At 37.1% G+C, this 21,392-nt stretch overlaps 1 protein-coding gene across 1 annotated transcript in view; it reads right to left on the bottom strand.

Annotated features, from left to right (window-relative positions):
• LOC126282233 (bumetanide-sensitive sodium-(potassium)-chloride cotransporter) overlaps positions 1-21,392 on the bottom strand; it is a 584,688-nt gene that overhangs the window by 53,444 nt on the left and 509,852 nt on the right. Inside the window, exons 9-13 of the mRNA XM_049981810.1 lie at positions 14,243-14,364; positions 14,009-14,144; positions 13,219-13,430; positions 4,892-5,133; positions 4,572-4,768 (exon numbers count right to left, since the gene is read on the bottom strand). Of these exons, the coding sequence (XP_049837767.1) occupies positions 4,572-4,768; positions 4,892-5,133; positions 13,219-13,430; positions 14,009-14,144; positions 14,243-14,364 (909 nt within the window). The remainder of the gene's footprint in view (positions 1-4,571; positions 4,769-4,891; positions 5,134-13,218; positions 13,431-14,008; positions 14,145-14,242; positions 14,365-21,392) is intronic.

The following is a 21,392-nucleotide window of genomic DNA, read 5'->3' as shown; positions in this document are numbered from 1 at the left end:
AAGAATGGAAACACTAGTAGAAGCCGACCTCGGGGAAGATTAGTTTGGATTCTGTAGAAACACTGGAACACCTGAGGCAATACTGACCTTATGACGTATCTTAGAAGAAAGATTAAGGAAAGGCAAACCTACATTTTTAGCATTTGTAGACATAGAGAAAGCTTTTGACAATGATGACTGGAATACTCTCTTTCAAATTCTAAAGGTGGCAGCGATAAAATACAGGGAGCGAAAGGCTATTTACAATTTGTACAGAAACCAGATGGCAGTTATAAGAGTCGAGGGACATGAAAGGGAAGCAGTGGTTGGGAAGGGAGTAAGACAGGGTTGTAGCCTCTCCCCGATGTTATTCAATCTGTATATTGAGCAAGCAGTGAGGGAAACAAAAGAAAAATTGGGAGTAGGTATTAAAATCCATGGAGAAGAAATAAAAACTTTGAGGTTCGCCGATGACATTGTAATTGTGTCAGAGACAGCAAAGGACTTGGAAGAGCAGTTGAATGGAATGCGTCTTGAAAGGAGGATATAAGATGAACATCAACATAAGCAAAACAAGGATAATTGAATGTAGTCGAATTAAGTCGGGTGATGCTGAGAGAATTAGATTAGGAAATGAGACACTTAAAGAAGTAAAGGAATTTTGCTATTTGGGGAGCAAAATAACTGATGATGGTCAAAGTAGAGAGGATATAAAATGTAGACTAGCAATGGCAAGGAAAGCGTTACTGAAGAAGAGAAATTTGTTAACATCAAGTATAGATTTAAGTGTCAGGAAGTCGTTTCTGAGTGTAGCCATGTATGGAAGTGAAACATGGACGATAAATAGTTTAGACAAGAAGAGAATAGAAGCTTTCGAAATATGGTGCTACAGAAGAATGCTGAAGATTAGATGGGTAGATCACATAACTAATGAGGAAGTATTGAATAGGATTGGGGAGAAGAGAAGTTTGTGGCACAACTTGACTAGAAGAAGGGACCGGCTGGTAGGACATGTCCTGAGGCATCAAGGGATCACAAATTTAGCATTGGAGGGCAGCGTGGAAAGTAAAAATCATAGAGGGAGACCAAGAGATGAATACACTAAGCAGATTCAGAAGGATGTAGGTTGCAGTAGGTACTGGGAGATGAAGAAGCTTGCACAGGATAGAATAGCATGGAGAGCTGCATCAAACCAGTCTCAGGACTGAAGACCACAACAACAACAATAGTTAATTGTCTAATTCATAAAGAGACATGTGGGATACAAAAACAAAACAAAAAAATACGACATTCAGGACATTCAGGTCCTGAAGATGGTGAAGATACAATATCAAGAATCACAGCTCACAGTGTTCCAAACAGAAACACATAACAACAAAACTAGCCTTTGAAACTATCAGTTAATTCTTGTGATGGGCGAGGGGGTGGAGGAGGAGGGCAAAATAATCAGTTGGGAGATACTTGGGTGTATGGGGAAAGTGGTGGGGCAGGGAAAGTCATTCAAATATCATCTAAGAAGTAGCTACCTTGTATAAAAATAAGAGAAGGAAAAGATGAAGCAAAAGTTTTCACAGAAATCTGGAGGTCATTAGTACATGCTAAATCATCTTCTCTTCAGAGACAACAGAAGAAAAGGATTGAGTGAGACGTAAAAACGAGAAGTGGAAGAATAAAGCAAAGTACAGGAAATTAAGAGCAAAATACCGAGAAACAAGACAAACATAGTGGGGAAAAGGAGATGGAAAAAATGGAGGGAAAACTAAAGGGTAGTAAAAGGAGTATCTCCTAGGTGAAAAAACAATAAATAATAAAATTAAACCAAGGTAAAATTCCAACAAACAGCATAGAGGAAGGGGGATAAGTTAGCACATAGTAAATATTGGAGGGTTAAAGGATGAGAGTATATACGAGGATTGGAACTTTAATAGTGGCAACTATTTATTTACAGCTCATACAAAATAGATACATGTTTCAAAGTTTTACTGACATTCAAAGTAGTCACCAACATTGTGTATAACCCTTTACCAGTGATGTGGAAGTCATAGGATACTCTTACTAGTGCCAGTTGTGTTGACAGTTTGAGTGGCATGGTCTACTGCCTGACTTCATGCCATTCGCTTCAGAATCAGGCAACAGACCACGCCACTTGAACTGTCAACACAACTGGCACTGCTAAGAATATCCTACGACTTCCACATCACTGGCAATGAGTTATACTCAATGCTGGTGACTACTCTGAAGGTCAGTAAAACTTTGAAACAAGTATCTATTTTGTACAAGCACTAAATAAATAGTTGCAACCATTAAAGTTCCAACCCTCGTATTAGAGGGTATGTTGTTCAGTCAAGACTACTGGGAAAGTACTGTTGGGTAGACGATCCAAATGGCCTGTACAGCAAATCAGGCTCTAAGATCTCTTGGGCAATGCCACTGAGCATGCTCAGTAGCTGGTTATCGATCATATATGTGGTGGACAATGAGTATGGTTTCACTTATGATTTCTAACTGTCTGCTGGTGATCATTCACTGAATAAAAGTTTACGTAGTTAATGTATGGTAGCTAATAAACAATCTGACCAGCTCCACATGTGAGCCTGCGTTTGATGTAATGTGTCTTTTGGATCCTTGGCCATTTGGATACTCTCTAACATATATCCTCCCAATATTGCTATACTTAGCTTCTGTTACAATAACTTGCTCCCCCACCACAAAAATATCCTTCCTTTATGGCAATTTTTAGGTCATAACCTACTTATTTTTCTTATTTATTCTTTTTCCACAGATAAGCAGCTCTCTCTCTCTTTCTCCCCCCCCCCCCTTCTCTCTCTCTCTCTCTCTCTCTCTCTCTCTCTCTCTCTCTCTCTCTCTCTCTCCCCCCCCCCCCTCCCTCTCTCTCCCATGTCTTTGTCTAACCTTTACTTCTTGCTATATTGCTACCTTCCATCATCTCTGAACTGAAGCTGGTGCATTACATATTAATTTATCTTTGATCTTCAATTCTTTTGGATGCCTTTTACTTCATAGATTCCTTCCTTCTTCCTTATACAACATGACTTTTAGCTGGGCTTTCAGTTATCTGCCACCTAATCCCAACCTCCCCATTAGGATTTTCATTTTTATTCAAATATTCATTTCACAACCTCAAACTGCAACAACAAACAGACAGTGTATAAAACCACCGAGAACATCGAGTTCGCCACAACAGCTGGAGAGAAGAAGAACCGCATACCAGTTAAGAGTGTTGCTGCTACAGCACTTGTCGACGGACCTTGTGTTTTCTGTGGTTGTAGACTTAATTTTAGTATTGACATTAATGATACTTTCTCACATGGTAATCGTTTGCTCACTGTAACCATTGTACGCAGAGGTAAAGGAATTCCAAACGTACCTGGTCTTGAAAGTTTCATTGATAGAGACATTATTGCCTATCGTACCTACCATATGGCAGAACTTGCAAATAAAGACTTTGGTAAATCAGCTTATATGTCGCCTTCTGCATTGTCTTTGTATACTCGTAATAAGAGAAAAAATCTGTAAATGAATCTGTATTCATTTGAGTTAAAGGTAAAGGAGTATGCGAATATGTAAAGTTTGTTGGTGACTGTACTTTGTATTTTCATAAATAAATTCATTTACATACAATTTGGAGCTTAAGACCAAAAATAATTGCTAATTAGCCTTTCATCAGCAAGTATGTTTATCAAGTAGGTTTATTCAATACATTTTTAATGTTAGTTTATGCCAAGAACTAACACTGAAATCAAACTACCATATCCAGATATATCACATCATATGAAAAATTGAAAATCAGGTACTATTTGCTCCCCGCATTCAAAACATGAGAGATTTAATATCTTGGGCATAACAGTTTGCACAGTACTGATACTATAAACTTTACTGTATTATGTGAGGTATTATTGTTATTTCACTCATGGTTATTAGAAAGAAGATCTCTGTACTTCATTTACACAATAAGTATCAGGAAGATAGCGCAGCACTCAAGATATTATTAAGCCCACTATGCTACATTCGTAGAAATAACCAACAGCCTTAGCTTGAGGCTATGATAAGCAAAAATGAAGCATTTGTGAACTGTGCTAAACATTTTAGAACTACACTCTATGGTATACATTTTGCAAGGAAGAGGCCGCAGGGCATGCACAGAAGCGTGTATATACACCGAACTGTTTTTGGAAGTGTGCAAAACAACACTAACATCTCTGTAACTTACCCCTTGACTTTGTTATCTGACGAATTCCTACACTGATAAATTTGTACAGATCTTCATTTCATTGAAACGGAATCAAGGAGGAAAAAAACAACATAACATATTAAATTTCACTAACATCTTATAATTTTTTTGGTAAATGAAATAACTACTTTTAAATTTTCAGCATTATCTGAAACTCTACAAAGATACTGTAGAAGGAAAACTAAAAATAGTGATATTTTTTGGAATAATTATGTGAAAAGAAAAAAATTAGAAATTTTATTCAAATAATTATAAAGTAAATAATATTCCATAATGAGAAACATTCAAAAACATTTGAAAACATATATTTCAGAAAACCCACATAGAAATATGAACCAACCTTGTGAAATCTGAGGGAAAGACTGATTTCGAGGAAGACTTTCTTGGGAATTCTGACGCACTATTGATACACCTTTCTCTGAATTTACACCGTTGGCCATCTTCAACAAATCCTCTTCATCAGCTACCACTTTTGAGTAATCTAAGCCACCCTGTAGTCGTAGTATGGCTACTGCAATGTACATGTCCAGTGCCTTGCTGCAAATAATAGCCATAGTTGACACTTGTTCTACAATTGCATCCAGACAGTTTTTATTGAGTCATATTGCATTAGCAGCATTTCATGTTCCATTAACGAGACCTAGGTTTAATTAAACTTACTGGATCACATTAAAATACATCACTAGTTCATTTCTATCACATTCTGTCCAATCAGCCTTATAACCCATCAATAGGATGTTGGGTTTCAGCTTCCCAACTCCAGAAGATTGCAGTAAAGCTTTTGCTCCCTCTTCAAACTTCACTTCATCAATGTGTGTGTAGAAGGCTTTTATTTTATGTGATTTTAACCAGTTATGAGCTTTGTACGTCAACACATTACGCACTCTTTGACTCAAGGCATCCTGTAAAAATATTTTCAAGTGAAATTAGTTTATTATACAAATGGATTAATTTACTTAACTTTGCAATAATTTATTGTGCAACAGTCAGTGTTAAAGGCAAATGTAAAAATATGAGATACAATATGCATATAAAGAGATAAAATGCCTAAGCTCAAATTTCTAATACATTATGAGACAGAACTGCTGGCTATTACTTACCTTAAGAGGGCAAAATGTATACTGCAGGCAAAACATATACTACAGCCAATAGACACTAAAAACACATATAAATAAGTGACACACTACCTAGCTTCCACAACTAATAGAGGGATATGTTATGTTGGGGAAAGTTACGAAGGAAGTTTCTACCGAAGGACAACACACACACACACACACACACACACACACACACACACACACGATACTCATGCTCAGTGCTATTTAAAGATATGAAAGAGAACACTCAACTTAGAAAATTAATGAAATAACAGAGAGACAGAATGGTCTAGTAAATAACAATGCAGTTTTAGTTATGTCATGTAACATACATCATTTTCCCAATTGTTTTATCGATATGATGTGGAACAAGTCAGAGTACAAGATATATATACACACATGAATAGTACTAATATTAACATTACTGAATTTTTTAGTTCTACACATGCAACTACATTTAGAGGAACTCTTTTTTTTTTTTGCCATTTCTGAAACAGAAACTCGTCCATGGAGTAGAAGGAGTTGTCAAAAAGAAATGATTTTAAGCTAGATACAAAACTTGATTTGCTACCTGCCAGACACTTTATGTTAATGGGCAAATGATCAAAGATTTTTCTTGGTGACTAATGTACTCCTTTTTGAGCAACTGACAGCTTCAATAACGGATAGGAAAGATCATTTTTCCCTCTAGTGTTGTATGTATGAACATCACTGTTCTTCACGAACTGAGATGGATTATTTGTAATGAATTTCATTAGCAAATATATGTACTCTAACTCTGAAAATGTGCCTTCATGATGTCCTTGGGTGACCACCACTAATTATTCTCACTGCTCTCTTTTGTGCAATCAATACTTTATATCTAAGTTGTGAGTTACCCCAGAAAACTATTCCAAAAGACATTATTGAGTGGAAATATGAAAAGTACTTTAGGAGGCTGATCTGTTTATTGCCAAGATTAGCAACCATGTGAAGAGCAAAAGAAGCTGAACTTAGTTGTCTGAGAAGCTCAGTAATATGCTTCTCCCAGTTCAAGTTGTCATCAATGTGAAAACCCAAAAATTTAGAGAAAACTTCCCTGTTAATTGATCCCTGTTCATATGCTACATCAATTGATGGTATGACTCTATTCGGTGTACAGAACTGGATATAGTGAGTTTTTTTCAAAATTAAGGGAGAGTCCATTTTCTGAGAACCACTTAATAATTCTTTGAAAGACATCTTCAACAATATCTTCAGTTGCTTTTCCTGGAATGGGATTTATTAAAAGACTTGTGTCATCTGCAAAAAGTATTAGTTGCACTTGCTGAACGTTAAGTGGGAGGTCACTCACACAAATAAGAAACAGCAGAGGACCTAAAATTGAACCCCGTGGAGGAGGAGGAGGAGGAGGAGGAGGAGGAGATTTAGTGTTTAACGTCCCATCGACAACGAGGTCATTAGAGACGGAGCGCAAGCTCGGGTTAGAAAAGGATGGGGAAGGAAATCCACCATGCCCTTTCAAAAGATCCATCCTGGCATTTGCCTGAAGCGATTTAGGGAAATCACGGAAAACCTAAATCAGGATGGCCGGAGACGGGATTGAACCGTCGTCCTCCCAAATGCGAGTCCAGTGTGCTAACCACTGCGCCACCTCGCTCTGTGAACCCCATGGGACTCCCTTTATGATAACTCCCCATTCACTAGAATTTACCACTCTCCCAACATTATTTGTGCTATTCAGCACAACTTTTTACTATCTGTTCATTAAGTATGATTCAAACCAGCTGTGTGTGTAGCCTTCAATTCCATAAAACCTGAGTTTTTCTAAGAGTGTCACATGATCCACACAGTCAAGTGCCTTGGACAAATCACAAAAAATACACACTGGTGATAATTTGTTATTGAAGGCTTGTACTATCTGATGGGTAAATGTGTAGATAGCATTCTCAGTCAAGTAACCCTTCCGGAATCTGAACTATGACAAGGTGAGTAAATAATTTTCACTTAAATGTGAGACTACTCCTGAATACATAACTTTTTCGAATATTTTATAAAATGAAGTCAGCAGTGAGATTGGTCTATAATTAATTAAGTCACTCTTGTCCCCTTTCGTATGAAGAGGTTTCACAATTGAGTATTTCAATCTGTCTGAAAAAATTCCGTATGACAGCGAAGCACTACATATATCGCTAAGGGTTCCACTTATTAAATTAGAACAACACTTCAAAATTCTATTATAGACGCAATCAACATCACATGAGCTCTTTTTTTCAGTATATTTATAATTCCTTAATTTCAGTGGGGGATGTTGGTGTTATTTCTAAAGGCCTAAAGTCCTGGGGAATGACATTTTTAACATATTTTTTTGCTTCTTCAACTGAACCCTTTAACCCTATTTTTACTGCTACATTCAGAAAGTGGTTGTTAACAATACTTGCAACTTGTCAATTATCACTCACAACATCATCATTTAGGTTTATTACTATTGTGGGCTGTGCACTGTCAGGCTGCCCCATCTCCCACTTGATAATATCAAATATAGTTTTAATCTTATTATCCGCATTATTAATTTGTGTCAGAACACATAAGCTTCTTGACTTCTAAACGCCTTTCTTTAAAATATTTAAAAGGAGAAAACTATAATCCTAGTTTTTGAAACTATGTATAAATTTCCAAAGCTACTTAAAGTTTCGCTATTGGCACTATGAGAAATTTCAGTATTTCTCTACTGTCTCACTGGAACATACACATCTACATCCATACTCTGCAAACCACTATGAAATGTATGGCACAAGGCACTTCAAACTGTATCAGTTGTTAGGACTGCTTGCCATTCCACTCACAAATTGAGCAAAAGAAGGATGATTGTTTAAACATATCTGTGTACACTGTAACTGTCATTGTAGGAAATACCAGTGGTCACAGGAGCTGGAGCAGCACCTTTTTTAAGATAGGTAGGACAGAATGAAGTCAAGTTCTGAGAGAAGTAAAGATTGAAACAAACCTTCAGTTTGATAAAGAAATCAAAGAGCATAATCCTCGCACATTGGATGAGCAAACACAGCTGTTGGTTAAAAATTTACAGCAATCAGCAGAAATTTTATTTCCACCCGATTTCATCTCGGTAAATGTGAAATGCCAACTATCTTTAGTGCATCAAAATATTCGATGGCTTAGAAATAAAATTAATGAACTACTTATGTGCATTCATGAATTAGAGTCATTGAACCCAGTTGATATAATCTGCCTCTCTGAACATCATGTGACCCCTGGTATAGATATGTTAAACCATACAGTATTAAAGTTAGCCTCCTACTTCTGTAGACAAAAGATGGAGAAAGGAGGAGTTGCCACATTTGTTAAAAACAGTTTTAAATTTAAGAGTATTGACATTAATAAATTTTGCTTAGAGCAGCACTTAGAAGCAAGTGCAACAGAGATAGAATTTCATAATAGGTCCTTTATATTAGTAGCCATATACAAAGCACCTTCAGGAAATTTCAACCTGTTTATAAACGGTCTTGAAGATTTATTATCTCACCTAAAATTAAAAAATCAAAGAACTAGGGGTTGCTGGTGATTTAATATAGATGTCCTGAAAAACACTATCAGTGAATAGCTACTGAAATCAGTTACATTGTCATTCAATTTAATTTCTACCGTAAATTTCCCAACTAGCGTATACAAATGTTCTTAGACTGCCATTGATACTTTATTTATAGACAATTCTAGGCAACTAAGCCACATTACAAAACCAGTAGTAAATGGGCTATCTGACCATGACATGCAACACCTAACATTAAATTTTGAAAATTGTCACGGTAAAACATCTATCAGAACTGTGTACAGAAGGCCAATAAAACAGTCAAAACTGAGAAGTTTAGGAGATTGCTCAAAGAAATTAATTGGATGAATGTTTACAGCATCCAAGACACAAATGGAAAATACAAAACATTCATTAATAAAGTTAGCACCTTATTTGAAAATTGTTTTCCCCTGAAGGTAACTCAAATTAAGCAGAAGTCTAATAAGAAACCATGGATCACACTAGGGATAAAGATATTATGTGAGACAAAAAGGAAACTATATCTGATACGTAGGGACACCTTAGATACTAGCATTATAGCTCATTACAAAAATTACTGCAAAATATTGAAGAAGGTTCTCCAGAAATCTAAACACCTGCATTATGAGAAGATGATAAATACATCCAGCAATAAAATAAAAACAATATGGGATATAGTTAAGTAAGAGAGAGGTAGGACAGGAAATGAGGAGGAACAAATGGCTCTAAAAATAAATGAAATCCTGGTAACAAACGCATGTTGTGTTGCAAACCATTTAAACAAGTATTTTGTCTCTGATACTGATAGCATGGGGTTGTCAGGTTCAGTAAATAATGCAATGGAATATCTGAGATCAGTGCACACAAGCAATCTCAGTAAAATGGAACTGACACTTACTTCACTCAAAGAAATATAACCCATCATAAAGTCCTTGAAATCAAAGCATTCTAGTGGTTATGATAACACATCAACAAAGTTAATAAAAGAGCATTCATGTGAGCTTAGTCATAGCTTAAGTTATTTGCGTAATCAATCATTTGTCAAAGGAACATTCCTGGACTGGCTTAAATATGCTATAGTTATACCTCTCCACAAGAAAGGGGACAAAAAATTGCCGTCAAATTACCAACCAATCACACTTTTGTCAGATTTTTCAAAAATCTTTGAGAAGGTTATGTTCAAGTGTCTACTTAAGCACCTTAGTGAAAATAACATACTGTCAAAGTCACAGTTTTGGTTTCTTAAGTGTTCTGATATTGAGAAAGCTATTTACACTTACAGGGAAAATGTCCATAATTCATTGGACAACAAATTAGAGGCAACTGGCATGTTCTGTGACCTGTCAAAGGCATTTGACTGTGTGGATCACAGCATTCTTTTAAGTAAATTAAAATATTATGGCATCACTGGTAGTGCTGCAAAGAGGTTTCAGTCATATCTTACTAATAGAATACAAAGGGTGTCATTACGTAACACTTCAGCAGTAGGAAATCAGATATCATCTGACTGTGAAGGAATTACATGTGGTTTTCCCCAAGATTCCATAGTAGGTCCACTACTGGTTACATTACCAGATGCCAAGTTTGTCTTATTTGCAGATGATACAAACATTGCAATAAATAGTAAATCAAATATAAATTTAGAAAGGGCAGCTAATCAAATTTTTACTGCCATTAATAAGTGGTTCATAACCAATTCACTGTCATTAAACTTTGAAAAGACCCACTATATGAAATTCAGAACTTCCAAGAGATTTCCTTCTGCTGTGTGTATAAAATATGATGACATGGGAATAGGAGCAGTTGACAGTGTAAAATTATTGAGATTACAACTTGATAATAAATTCAGTTGGGAGCAACATACTAACGAACTGCTAAAGCATCTAAACAAGGCTGTGTTTCCAATGCCAATGATGTCAGACATAGGAGATATAAATATTTTAAAAAACTGTCATATTTTACTTATTTTCACTCTATTATGTCATATGGTATCATATTTGAGGTAACTCCACAAACAGAGAAAAAAATTTTAGAGTACAGAAGCTTATAATAAGAGTAATGAATAGTGTAAATCCAAGAACATCATGTTAAAACCTATTCAAATAATTGGGCACATTAACCACAGCTTCTCAGTATATTTATTCCTTAATGAAGTTTGTTGTAAATAATACATCTCTTTTTCCACCTAACTGCTTAGTACACACTAACAATACTAGGAATAAGAACAATATAGATAAAAATTTAAAATCACTTACTCTTGCCAAGGAAAGGAGTCCAGTATTCAGCAACACATATTTTCAATAAGTTACCAGCAACCATTAAGAGTTTAGTTTCAGACAAGGCACAATTTAAACATAATTTAAAAGAATTTTTGGTGGCCAACTCCTACTCCATCCATGAGTTTCTCAACAAGTGCAGTAGACCATTTTAATGAAAATTGATTATACTTTAATTTTTGACAATACTTGGTTGTAACAGCCAAATAACTACCTACTGTGTGAATGATGAATGTATGGAAAGCAGATGTAAGTCCTAAGTCTGTAAATAGTGGAAGTTTAATTTTAAATCTTGTACATAATCTGACTGTTCTTAACTGAGGATCACTGAAATGAATAATTAACTTCAATTTTTGACAATACTTGGTTGTAATAGCCAAAAAACTAGCAAATGTCTGAATGATGGATTTAATGAAATCAGGTGCAAGTATTAAACCTGTAAATATCAGATGTTTAAATTTAATTCATGAACATAATTTTACTTTTTATTGACTGAGGATCATTAAAATTAATGAAACTCAAGTTTTTCTAATTACATTTTTGTAATGTGTTTATCTGACATGTTCCACACCCAGGAGGATTTCCTCTTTTATGGGTCTATGGAATGAATAATTAATCTAATCTAATATAATCTAAATTGTGATGTAAATAAAATAGAAAGAAACTTCCACATGGGAAAAATATATTAAAAACAAAGATTCCAAGACTTACCAAGCGGGAAAGCGCCGGCAGACAGGCACATGAACAAAACACACAAACACACACACAGAATTACTAGCTTTCGCAACCTATGGTTGCTTCTTCAGGAAGGAGAGGGAAAGACGAAAGGGTGTGGGTTTTAAGGGAGAGGGTAAGGAGTCATTCCAATCCCGGGAGCGGAAAGACTTCCCTTAGGGGAAAAAAAGGACAGGTGTACACTCGCACACACACACATATCCATCCGCACATACACATACACATACACATACACGGTATGTGCGGATGGATATGTGTGTGTGTGCAAATGAACACCTGTCCTTTTTTTCCCCTAAGGGAAGTCTTTCCGCTCCCGGGATTGGAATGACTCCTTACCCTCTCCCTTAAAACCCACATCCTTTCGTCTTTCCCTCTCCTTCCTGAAGAAGCAACCATCGGTTGCGAAAGCTAGTAATTCTGTGTGTGTGTTTGTGTGTTTTGTTCATGTGCCTGTCTGGCGGCGCTTTCCCGCTTGGTAAGTCTTGGAATCTTTGTTTTTAATATACTAATCTAAATTGTGATAGATATGTGAGGGACATGTAGATGTTGTACTACATTCCTAGACTCTTTGTTTAAAGCTGGTCCCTGAATTTCTATAAACAGGTGTTCTTAGAATAGCTGGTGTCTATCTTCAAGCACATGACATTAAACTTTGGCAGCATTTCCATAACATTCTCAAACAGACTTGTGATCGTTCGTGCTACCCTTCTTGGTACACATTTCATATGCCCTGTCATTTCCATGTAGTATGGCTCCCACACACTTGAGAAATATTCTAGAATGGGACACACAAGTGTTGTGTAAGCAATCTCCTTTGTAGACTGATTTCGTTTCCCTAGTATTCTATTAATGGACTGGAATCTGACACCTGCCTTACCAACAAGTGAGCCTATGTGATCATTCTATTTTGCAGCCCTACAAACTGTTAATGCAGATATCTGTATGAGTTGACTGATTTCAATAGGGGCTCACTGATACTGCAGTCATAGGATAGTAAGTTTTTTTTCATTTTGTGAAGTGTGCGATGTTACTTTTTGAACATTTTGGGTTTTTGTCTTTTCTATAGACTTTCGGTAAACGTTTACTTCAAATTATGATGCAAGAATCTCTCATTGCTTCCTAAATTAAACACAAGATATTTACAGCACTCTCTTTACCATAGTCAAAGAAATCAGCTTCTACTCACTGAACAGAGGGAATCTTGAGATGGACAAAACTAAAATACAAAAAAGCTTCATCAGCCATTTAGCTCATTCACTGATATAATCAATAAATGTGAAAACAATGAAAATTATTATTTGTCCTGGGAATGTCAAATCACTATTCACGTACCTGAATGATGTGACCACACATTAGTAGAGATAAATTTTTTGTCATAAGGTACGCGAAGTCTATCAGAGGTGGTCGATGACTGGGCATCGCAGATAGTACCAATATCTGAGGCCTATAATTCTTCACATGTTCTTCAACATTGTTCAGCTGCTGTACAGAAAGCAGGGCATTCTTGTATGTTTGTGCTTGGGTTGAAGAACCCCAGTTCACTTCTGCACACATGCAAATGACAGAATATTGTTAATAGCAAACAAACAAAAATTAACAAGAAAGGTGTTGTCAATAAATAAAACTACAATATTAATACTTAAAGAACTACTGAAAGCATTACAAGCACTGACTGAGTAAATTGATGTGTTATACCCCAAACACAGAGTTTGAAAATGGTGGTAAGAAATGGATGCTTCAGTTTCATCCTAATCACTGGAACAAGGACACTCTCTGAAATAATGCATTCTTGAAAAAAATGTTAGCAATGAAAAACATTTAACAATGAACTTGAGGCCTGAAACTGTCAAGAACTGATTGGAAAAGACTAAATACAAGACACAGGACATCTTTCTCCTTTGAATACCAAGATCTGAGAGTTAAATATAATTTGTTAATGCTGCTTTTAGCCTATCCATGAACGCATTTGTGAAAAGTATAAATTCATTCTGTATAAAGCTGCCTAAAGATAAAACTATAATTTCATGGAAAGGAAAACATATTAAAAGCAATTGTTATCTTTAATCATAAATTTAAAATTTTAAAAATAATGTTATATTTTGAGTGCTTATTTATAATTTACCTGGTCTTCGGTATGATACTATGAGGTATAAAGCCATAACACAAGCAAGTGTTATGAGCGCTGTCCACCAACTAATTAGAAACATGACACCCACACACAGAATAGCTCCCAGAAGGCTAAGCCACATGTTGTAATACTGTAGAAAGAGAGGGGCAAGTGTGTATTCATTTCAAGTAAAGGAGAGTATTTAATTAATTAATCATTATAATCTAATTATTTTAGCTGCTTCCTTACCCTAAATTTTGGCCTCCACCCAATTGGTTTGGCAAGTGAAGCATGAAATGTACTGAAGTTTATTAAAGCATAAGCTGCCAAAAAGAAGTTGGAGATCAATGGTGCTATAGCATTCAGTTCTCCTGTAATTAAAAGAAAAAAATTAATAAAGAATAACACCTGCTAATTAGAAACATGTGTATAAATTAATCTTTACTGCCATCTTTGTGCAAAAGTAAAATAATATAGCACAAACCACATTGTAACTAGGCTATGTTTAAAAAGGCTGAAAATATGTCATGTAAAATTATTTCAATAGCTGGCACAGACCTGTTGTTTTGTGCACATAGGAATTAACTTTTCGCCTAAAGCATAAACAAGTCATTTTTCAGAGAAAATATAAGAATAAAAAATGGATGCACAGAATTACAGATCAATAGTGCCAACATTTGTCTTTTGTCGGATCCTGGGGAATATTTTATGATTGCACCTTAAGACATTACTGCAGGAAAATAAGATTTTCTCAAAAAACTGACATAGGTTAGTGAAAAACCAGTCATGTGTAAGACAACTTGCTTTATTCATAGATATTTTTTTTTTTTTTTTTTTCAAATAACAGATGCATTTGGACCAGAGTATTTCATCTACCTGCACTTCCCAAAGTCAAAAATCATTTGACATTGTACTACACTGTCAACTGGTGACCAAGATATTACCATACAGATTATCTTCACAAGCATGTCAATTGCTTAAAGACTTTTTCTTTTTCCTAACAGAAATGAAAATATGTAATAGGGCTGCTAATAATCTCTCTCTCTCTCTCTCTCTCTCTCTCTCTCTCTGTGTGTGTGCGTGTGTGTGTGTGTGTGTGTGTGTGTGTGTGTGTGTGTGTTTCATCCAAGATATAAAGATGACCCAGCTATTCCCAAAGCTGTACTAGAGTAGCAATGAAGGATAAGGTTGACGTGGTGTAGCAGTAATTATGAGATGAGGTTTGAATAAGGAAGGAAGGAGAAGGATACGCAAACCATGCAAATATATGCACCTAAAGTTGGATATTCTATTAAAACAAGGAGAACTTTGAAGAGGGAATGCAAAGACAACTAAGAAGGCAGAAGATGATGATATGGGAGCCCTAAATGCACAATTGAGTAAGGAAACATATTGGGATGAGGAGGTATTAGGAGTGGGAGGGTGAGGAAGGAGAAACGAAGAGAGTAGAAAATTGTTAGACTTTTGTAAAAAGAATGGACAGTAGTAGGCAAAACCTAGTTTAAGAAGTAGGAAAGTCTAATGTAGTGTAGTACAGCTTTGATTAGTCAAGCAAATTTGTGGCAGAATATATAATATGTGACAGGACAGTCACAGACATCAAGGTAATACCTTCTGAAGCCTAAATAGCGATCACTGACTTAGTAGTGAAAGTTTGAAGGATTACAGAGTTAAAGAGGGTAGAAAGACAGGAAAGAAGGATAATAGTGTCAAAGATGAAAGAAGAAAAAGTCAAAGAAGAATTTCATAGAATAGTACAGGGTGATGCACCAAGGGATGAAATTCAGTCAGTAGAGGGAGGACAGGATGGTTCAAAACAATTACATTGGAAGGAGCAGAAGAACCAGTGGCAGTAGAAGGTGGAAAGAAACATCCTGATGGAATGATGGATGGAAGAGTGGACAAAAATTATGGAAGAGGACAGTAACAGGAGTGAGAAGGTCTTTTATGGATTGGTTAAGGCTAAGAAGAGGGGCATGATGGAAAATGTTGGACTAAAGGAAAGGAAGTTGAGAATCTACAGGAAATTAAGGAACGAACATTGTGAAGAGTTATTACTTCCCAATGGAAATATGAAAGAGAAAAATGAGGAGCTAGGGAATGTAGATTACATCAAAATGGACCCAACCTGAATGGAAGTAGAGTAAGTGATAAATACCGTGAAAGGAGGAAAAACATCTGGATTGAATGAAGTAAGCATGGAGATGTTGAGAGCAGATGGCATTGTTGGAGAGCAATGGCTATACTGGGTAATAAGAACAGTATGGAAAGAAAGAACACCTGAAGACCAGAGAAAAGGGAATCATAGTGTCAGTTTTTAAGAAAACTATGTCAGATTTCTAGGGGAGTTACTCTGATGTGTCATGCTACAAAAGCATTTGAGAAGTTCCTGGAAAAGACAGTATGGAAGATAGTATGAGGTGGATAAAGAGAAACAGTATGTGTTTTAAAGTTTCCACAACTGATAATTAACATGTAATACACAATCAAAGCCAAGGTTGTTGTGGGCAGAGCACTATACAAATACCAAGAACCCCAAGCCAGAAATTCAATGTCAAAAGCAAGGCTGGTGTGCATATAGCAGCTAGGTGATATTTAACAGGACTTATGCAGTCTACTACACAAGACTGACCCACGGTCACTTGATTAGCTCTATGCTGCTATTGGGTTGCCCCATGTGGCCCTGGCCACACTGGTGTCTAGCTGGAACTCCACAGATCGAATGAGCAATGTCAAAGCTAAAGTAGGCTTCCTGACAAGGAAGCCACCAGTTCTAGAGCTCTGACTGTATATATCACAGTGTTGTCCTCACACCACTGCTGTGCATGCAGACAGAGAGGGCTGCTTGTTGACAGTTGCCAGCCAGGTGACCGCACTTACTGCAGACCCAGCAGTTTGCTGCACAGTGGATGCATTGGTTTCTATTATGATCGCTACACATTCCAGACGGGACTAAATCTTCTCTGACATGCATGACATACATACCAATTCTGAAGAGGAAGAGCATTTCTGATCTGCCTGAACATTACAAAAAAAAAGTTGTGATGCTGATGAGGGAGCAGAATCATTGATATTTAAGTCTCTCAGTAGGCACCAATGGTCTGACGCTCATGAGCTTTGGCAGTACTTAGGAGCAGAAGTAGAAGATGGTGAATCAGAATCATCAGTCGATCAGTGTTTGTGAAGGTGACTAATAAACTGGGAAACCTAGATGTCATTTGCAGAAACCTGCTGAGCTTCCAAAGCACCTTGAAAGATTTAGCAATTTGGACTACCTCATGAACACTATGATCAGACTTCACTAGAGCTTCTGCAGTGCTCTCCCTATCAGGGGTAAGGTGCCCAATCACTTTTCGAGTAAATGATCCTACATAGGAAACTTTACAGTTCTGACCACATGGATCTGTACTTGTGTGTGAGACCCTGCACATCCACATTGTTTATGACATTCTTTAACACGGAGCCTAGCCACAAGTTGCACCTGCTGACTGTACTATCTGATTAACAGAGCACAGAGAACACTGAAAGTTATTTCACTAAGGTCTAAGGGTGGTTTTATTTTTCCGTCACTTCATATAAAAGCAACTAGTACAAGACAAAAGCAAAGCACTTTCTGCCTACTAGAAATGTAATTAGCAAAAAGTGGAGTTAAAAACAATGAAGGTAGATTTCCCAGCTCTCTTATGAGTCATTAAATGCAGCAAACAGCAGTGGGCACAATGCCGCAACTGCTGTCTAATGTGTTTTTTGTTACTGGATATGGGCTGGAGAAGACTGGCCTTCTGCTCCTTGTACTCTTGAGCTACGTATCACCATAAATGTGACAGGGTGTGCCAGAGAGATGCTAACTGTAGTACCTCAGATCTGTATCAATATTCTCCACTGGTGGGGATATTGAAGTTTTAGACCAGGGTATGAAGATGGTAATGGTGTAACAATGGATTTCCTGTACACTGGGGAGGTGTATGACCAACATCATGAGAGAGCGAGTCATGTAAAAGTAGGAGAGAAGACAGACTGATTTGAAAATATAAATGGGCTGAAGCAAGGGAGTGCACTATTCGCTCTGCTTTTCATCATCATGATAAAAGAGATAATGACAGGAGTGACAGCATGAATATGAGATGAAAATGTGATAGCAGTGATGTTTTCAGGTGATCTAATGGGGTGGAGAAATGGGAGAGGAGAGGTACAAGGAAGGTTAAATAAATGCGTGAAAGTGGCAGTATGCATTGAAATTTAATGTAAAAAAGTGTGAAATAATGTTGTTAACTGGAATACAAGAAGAATAGCAATGAATATTAGAGTACAGGCACTAAAGAGAGTGGAACGTTTCAAGCACCTGGGACTCATACCAGAAGACAGTGGAGGAATGAAAAGGGGGAAGCAAGTTCATGGTTTCCTGCAGAGTGTAAGAAGACTGTGCTGCAACAAGGATGTACCAACAAAAAGTAAGGAAACTGAGGGTACTATGCTTCAATACTCATGTACATATCAGAAATGTGGCTAATGAAGAAAAGGCAGCTGAGCAGAATACAAGCTTCTGAGACAAAATTTCACAGAAGTGGAGTAGGACTTATCAGAATGGACAGAGTAAGGGATGATGTGCTGAGATAAATTGAGAAAGACAAGCCTGTGCAAGAGACCACAGAAAAGAAAAGATTAACATGGTGTGGGCAAGTTGAAAGAATGGGACTTGGCTGAATACCAAGGCAGGTCACAAAATGACAACAGGCAAGAGACCTACAGGAAGACCAAAAGAGAGAGAAGGAATGTGTAATGAGGAGAAGAGAAGATTGGTACAGAATGAGAGAGAAAAATGGCATGGGGACAAGAAAAGATGGAGTGGTTTACATGCTAAACAGACCCAGCCAGGGCCTGCAGACTGTAAAAGATGATTTTGATGATTTATATTTAATGTACCAAATGTTAACAAAAATAATATATAATAACTCAAAAGAAAGAGAAAGAATACTACAGCATCCACTATTTATAGCAACTTCTGGGGTCTATCACATTGTTTAAACACCCGGATAAGATGTGATATGAAACAGAAAGCACATGTTAAATCAATGGTAGGACAGGTGGAAGAAAGTCTTGCATACATTGGTACATTTCTGAGAAAGTGTGGGACATTTTAAAGGAAACAGTATACAAGGCACTAGAATAACCACGAACAGAATATTGATACAGGGTTGTGCTCCTCATGATTCAGGCATGACAGAGACTCACTACAAAGATTCCAACAGGTCACCACAGCCCACACCAAAGAATAACAGGAATTCTCACAGATCTTAAATGAGAATTTTTTGAAAGAAAGTTGAGACCTTTTTTTTTTTTTTGCAAAACCCTGTTGGACATATGTAGAGAACTAGTGTTCAAGGTAGACTGTAAAACAAATTTGCTGTCTGCACTGTATACCACATGGGGGGAGAGGGGGGGGGGGGGGGGCAGTAGAATAAGATGAGCAATATCACATACTACATCACAGAGATAATTCTTTCTTTCTTCATCAATATGGTGGTGGTATGGGACAGAAGGATACTAATACTGGTATGAACTAATCTCTGTTATGCATTGTACATTGGTTTGCGGAGTATCATCATCAAAGGCTTATATTTCCTAATGGAAAATTCAAGTAGCATCACACAGACATTTTTGTAGGTGACTCAGGAGTCCAATGCAAAAGCCCACTTGGTATCCACTGATGGGACAAGTGTGTATCACCTTGAAAGAGGGGTCTGATTAGATTAGATTCAGTTATCATTCCACAGACACAAAAATGAGATGATTCTGACGGGCGTTGAACATGTCACAAAGTATCACATGAAACGCATATAACACTTGAATGCAATCCTCATTTCCCTGATCATTTGTCAGGAGATTGTCAAAATATGTGAATAAATTACATTAAACTGGAACTGCTAATATTTACAGAATTAATACACTGTCAAAATGAATCACAGTTATGCACTTTTAATGAATTTATCTTACACAAAATACCTACTCTTGACTACTGTGACCAAATGTTGTAAAAACTGAAATCCAACAAATGTTTTTGCTTAAGCTGGTCTAACAGTCCCTGGAAATTATCTATATGCTCATTTTGCAGGTAAGTTGTGGTACTTACTGCCTCCCTCCATGAGTTTCCTCCATATGATGCAGCCTTCAGCAAGCTCCTCCCATTTATCTCAGTAATATTAAATGTGTTGATGTTGCATTTGATGCAGTCCTTAAAGTGGAATATGGGTTTTCCAGGGTGTCTCTTGGCATGTGCTGTCTCACTAAGTAGTGTGTGTTGAGGAACATGAAAGTGATCCATGCAAATGTCCCAGCCACCATAAGTGGCATTCCTTGAAGAGTGGCAGTGATACTCAGTACTGCCACAGTATTCAGAACCATCTGATTTGTTACATGGCCCCTCCATGTTATGCCTAGAACATTTCGTAGGCACTGCAGATGATAGGTCTTGTTAATGTATGATGTCCACATCTCAGCACCATAAGACAGGTGCTCAGTATGGATGCTCGGTAGGTGAGCAGTTACCATAAGGTGTTTGCTGTCTCATACTCTTGTGCACAGCTTTCCGAAAGTAGTCACCACTTCTCTCGTTCATTTCACTAGGCAGAGAAAGATCTTCTGACACAAGTGAGCTGAAGTATCAGAATTTGTCAACTGCATTCAACGAAGAGCCATCTAATCTTATGGCAGACATAGACATGAATCCTTGTGCTAACAGCATTTTTAATATTCTCGAAGCTAGAAAATGCTTGCATGCACCAGCAAGTTTGTTCACATGGCTTTGAAGTTTGTCTTAAGTATGTAGTATGAATGCTGCATCATCAGCAAATAAAAGGTTGCTTACAAATAAGTCCCCACTATAGCACTTGGACCTAAGTAGCAAATATACACAAACTTGAAAAAAACCAAGATGGAATGTAATAATATTATGAAAAGGATATTTGCTACTCACCATACAGCAGAGATGCTGCGTCGCAGATAGGCACAATTAGAAGACTTTTAGTAAGTGAGCTTTTGGCCAACAAGGCTTTTGTCAAAAATAGACAAACAACATGTGAAACCAGTCATGTGATCTACAAGTTAAGCTGCAACCACTGTGCTACATTCTATGTGTGATAACCAACAAGCTGTCTGTTTGCATGAATGGCCAAGAAACAGCTGGACCAACCTGTTGCTGAGCAAGCCGCCCTACGTTATGTTCTTCATTTAGAAGACTGCTTCACAGCTTGTGTCATCTGGATCTTTCCCACTAACACAAGCTTTTCTGAATTGCGAAGGTGGGAACCCTTCCTGCAATATATCCTGTGTTCCCATAACCCTCCTGGCCCATCCATCGTTGGTCATTGTCCTTAACCACCTAGCCCCTTTCCTGCTCCCA

Source organism: Schistocerca gregaria, chromosome 7 (assembly GCF_023897955.1).
Source record: "Schistocerca gregaria isolate iqSchGreg1 chromosome 7, iqSchGreg1.2, whole genome shotgun sequence".
NCBI lineage: Eukaryota > Metazoa > Arthropoda > Insecta > Orthoptera > Acrididae > Schistocerca > Schistocerca gregaria.
This window is presented reverse-complemented; position numbering and strand designations above follow the sequence as displayed.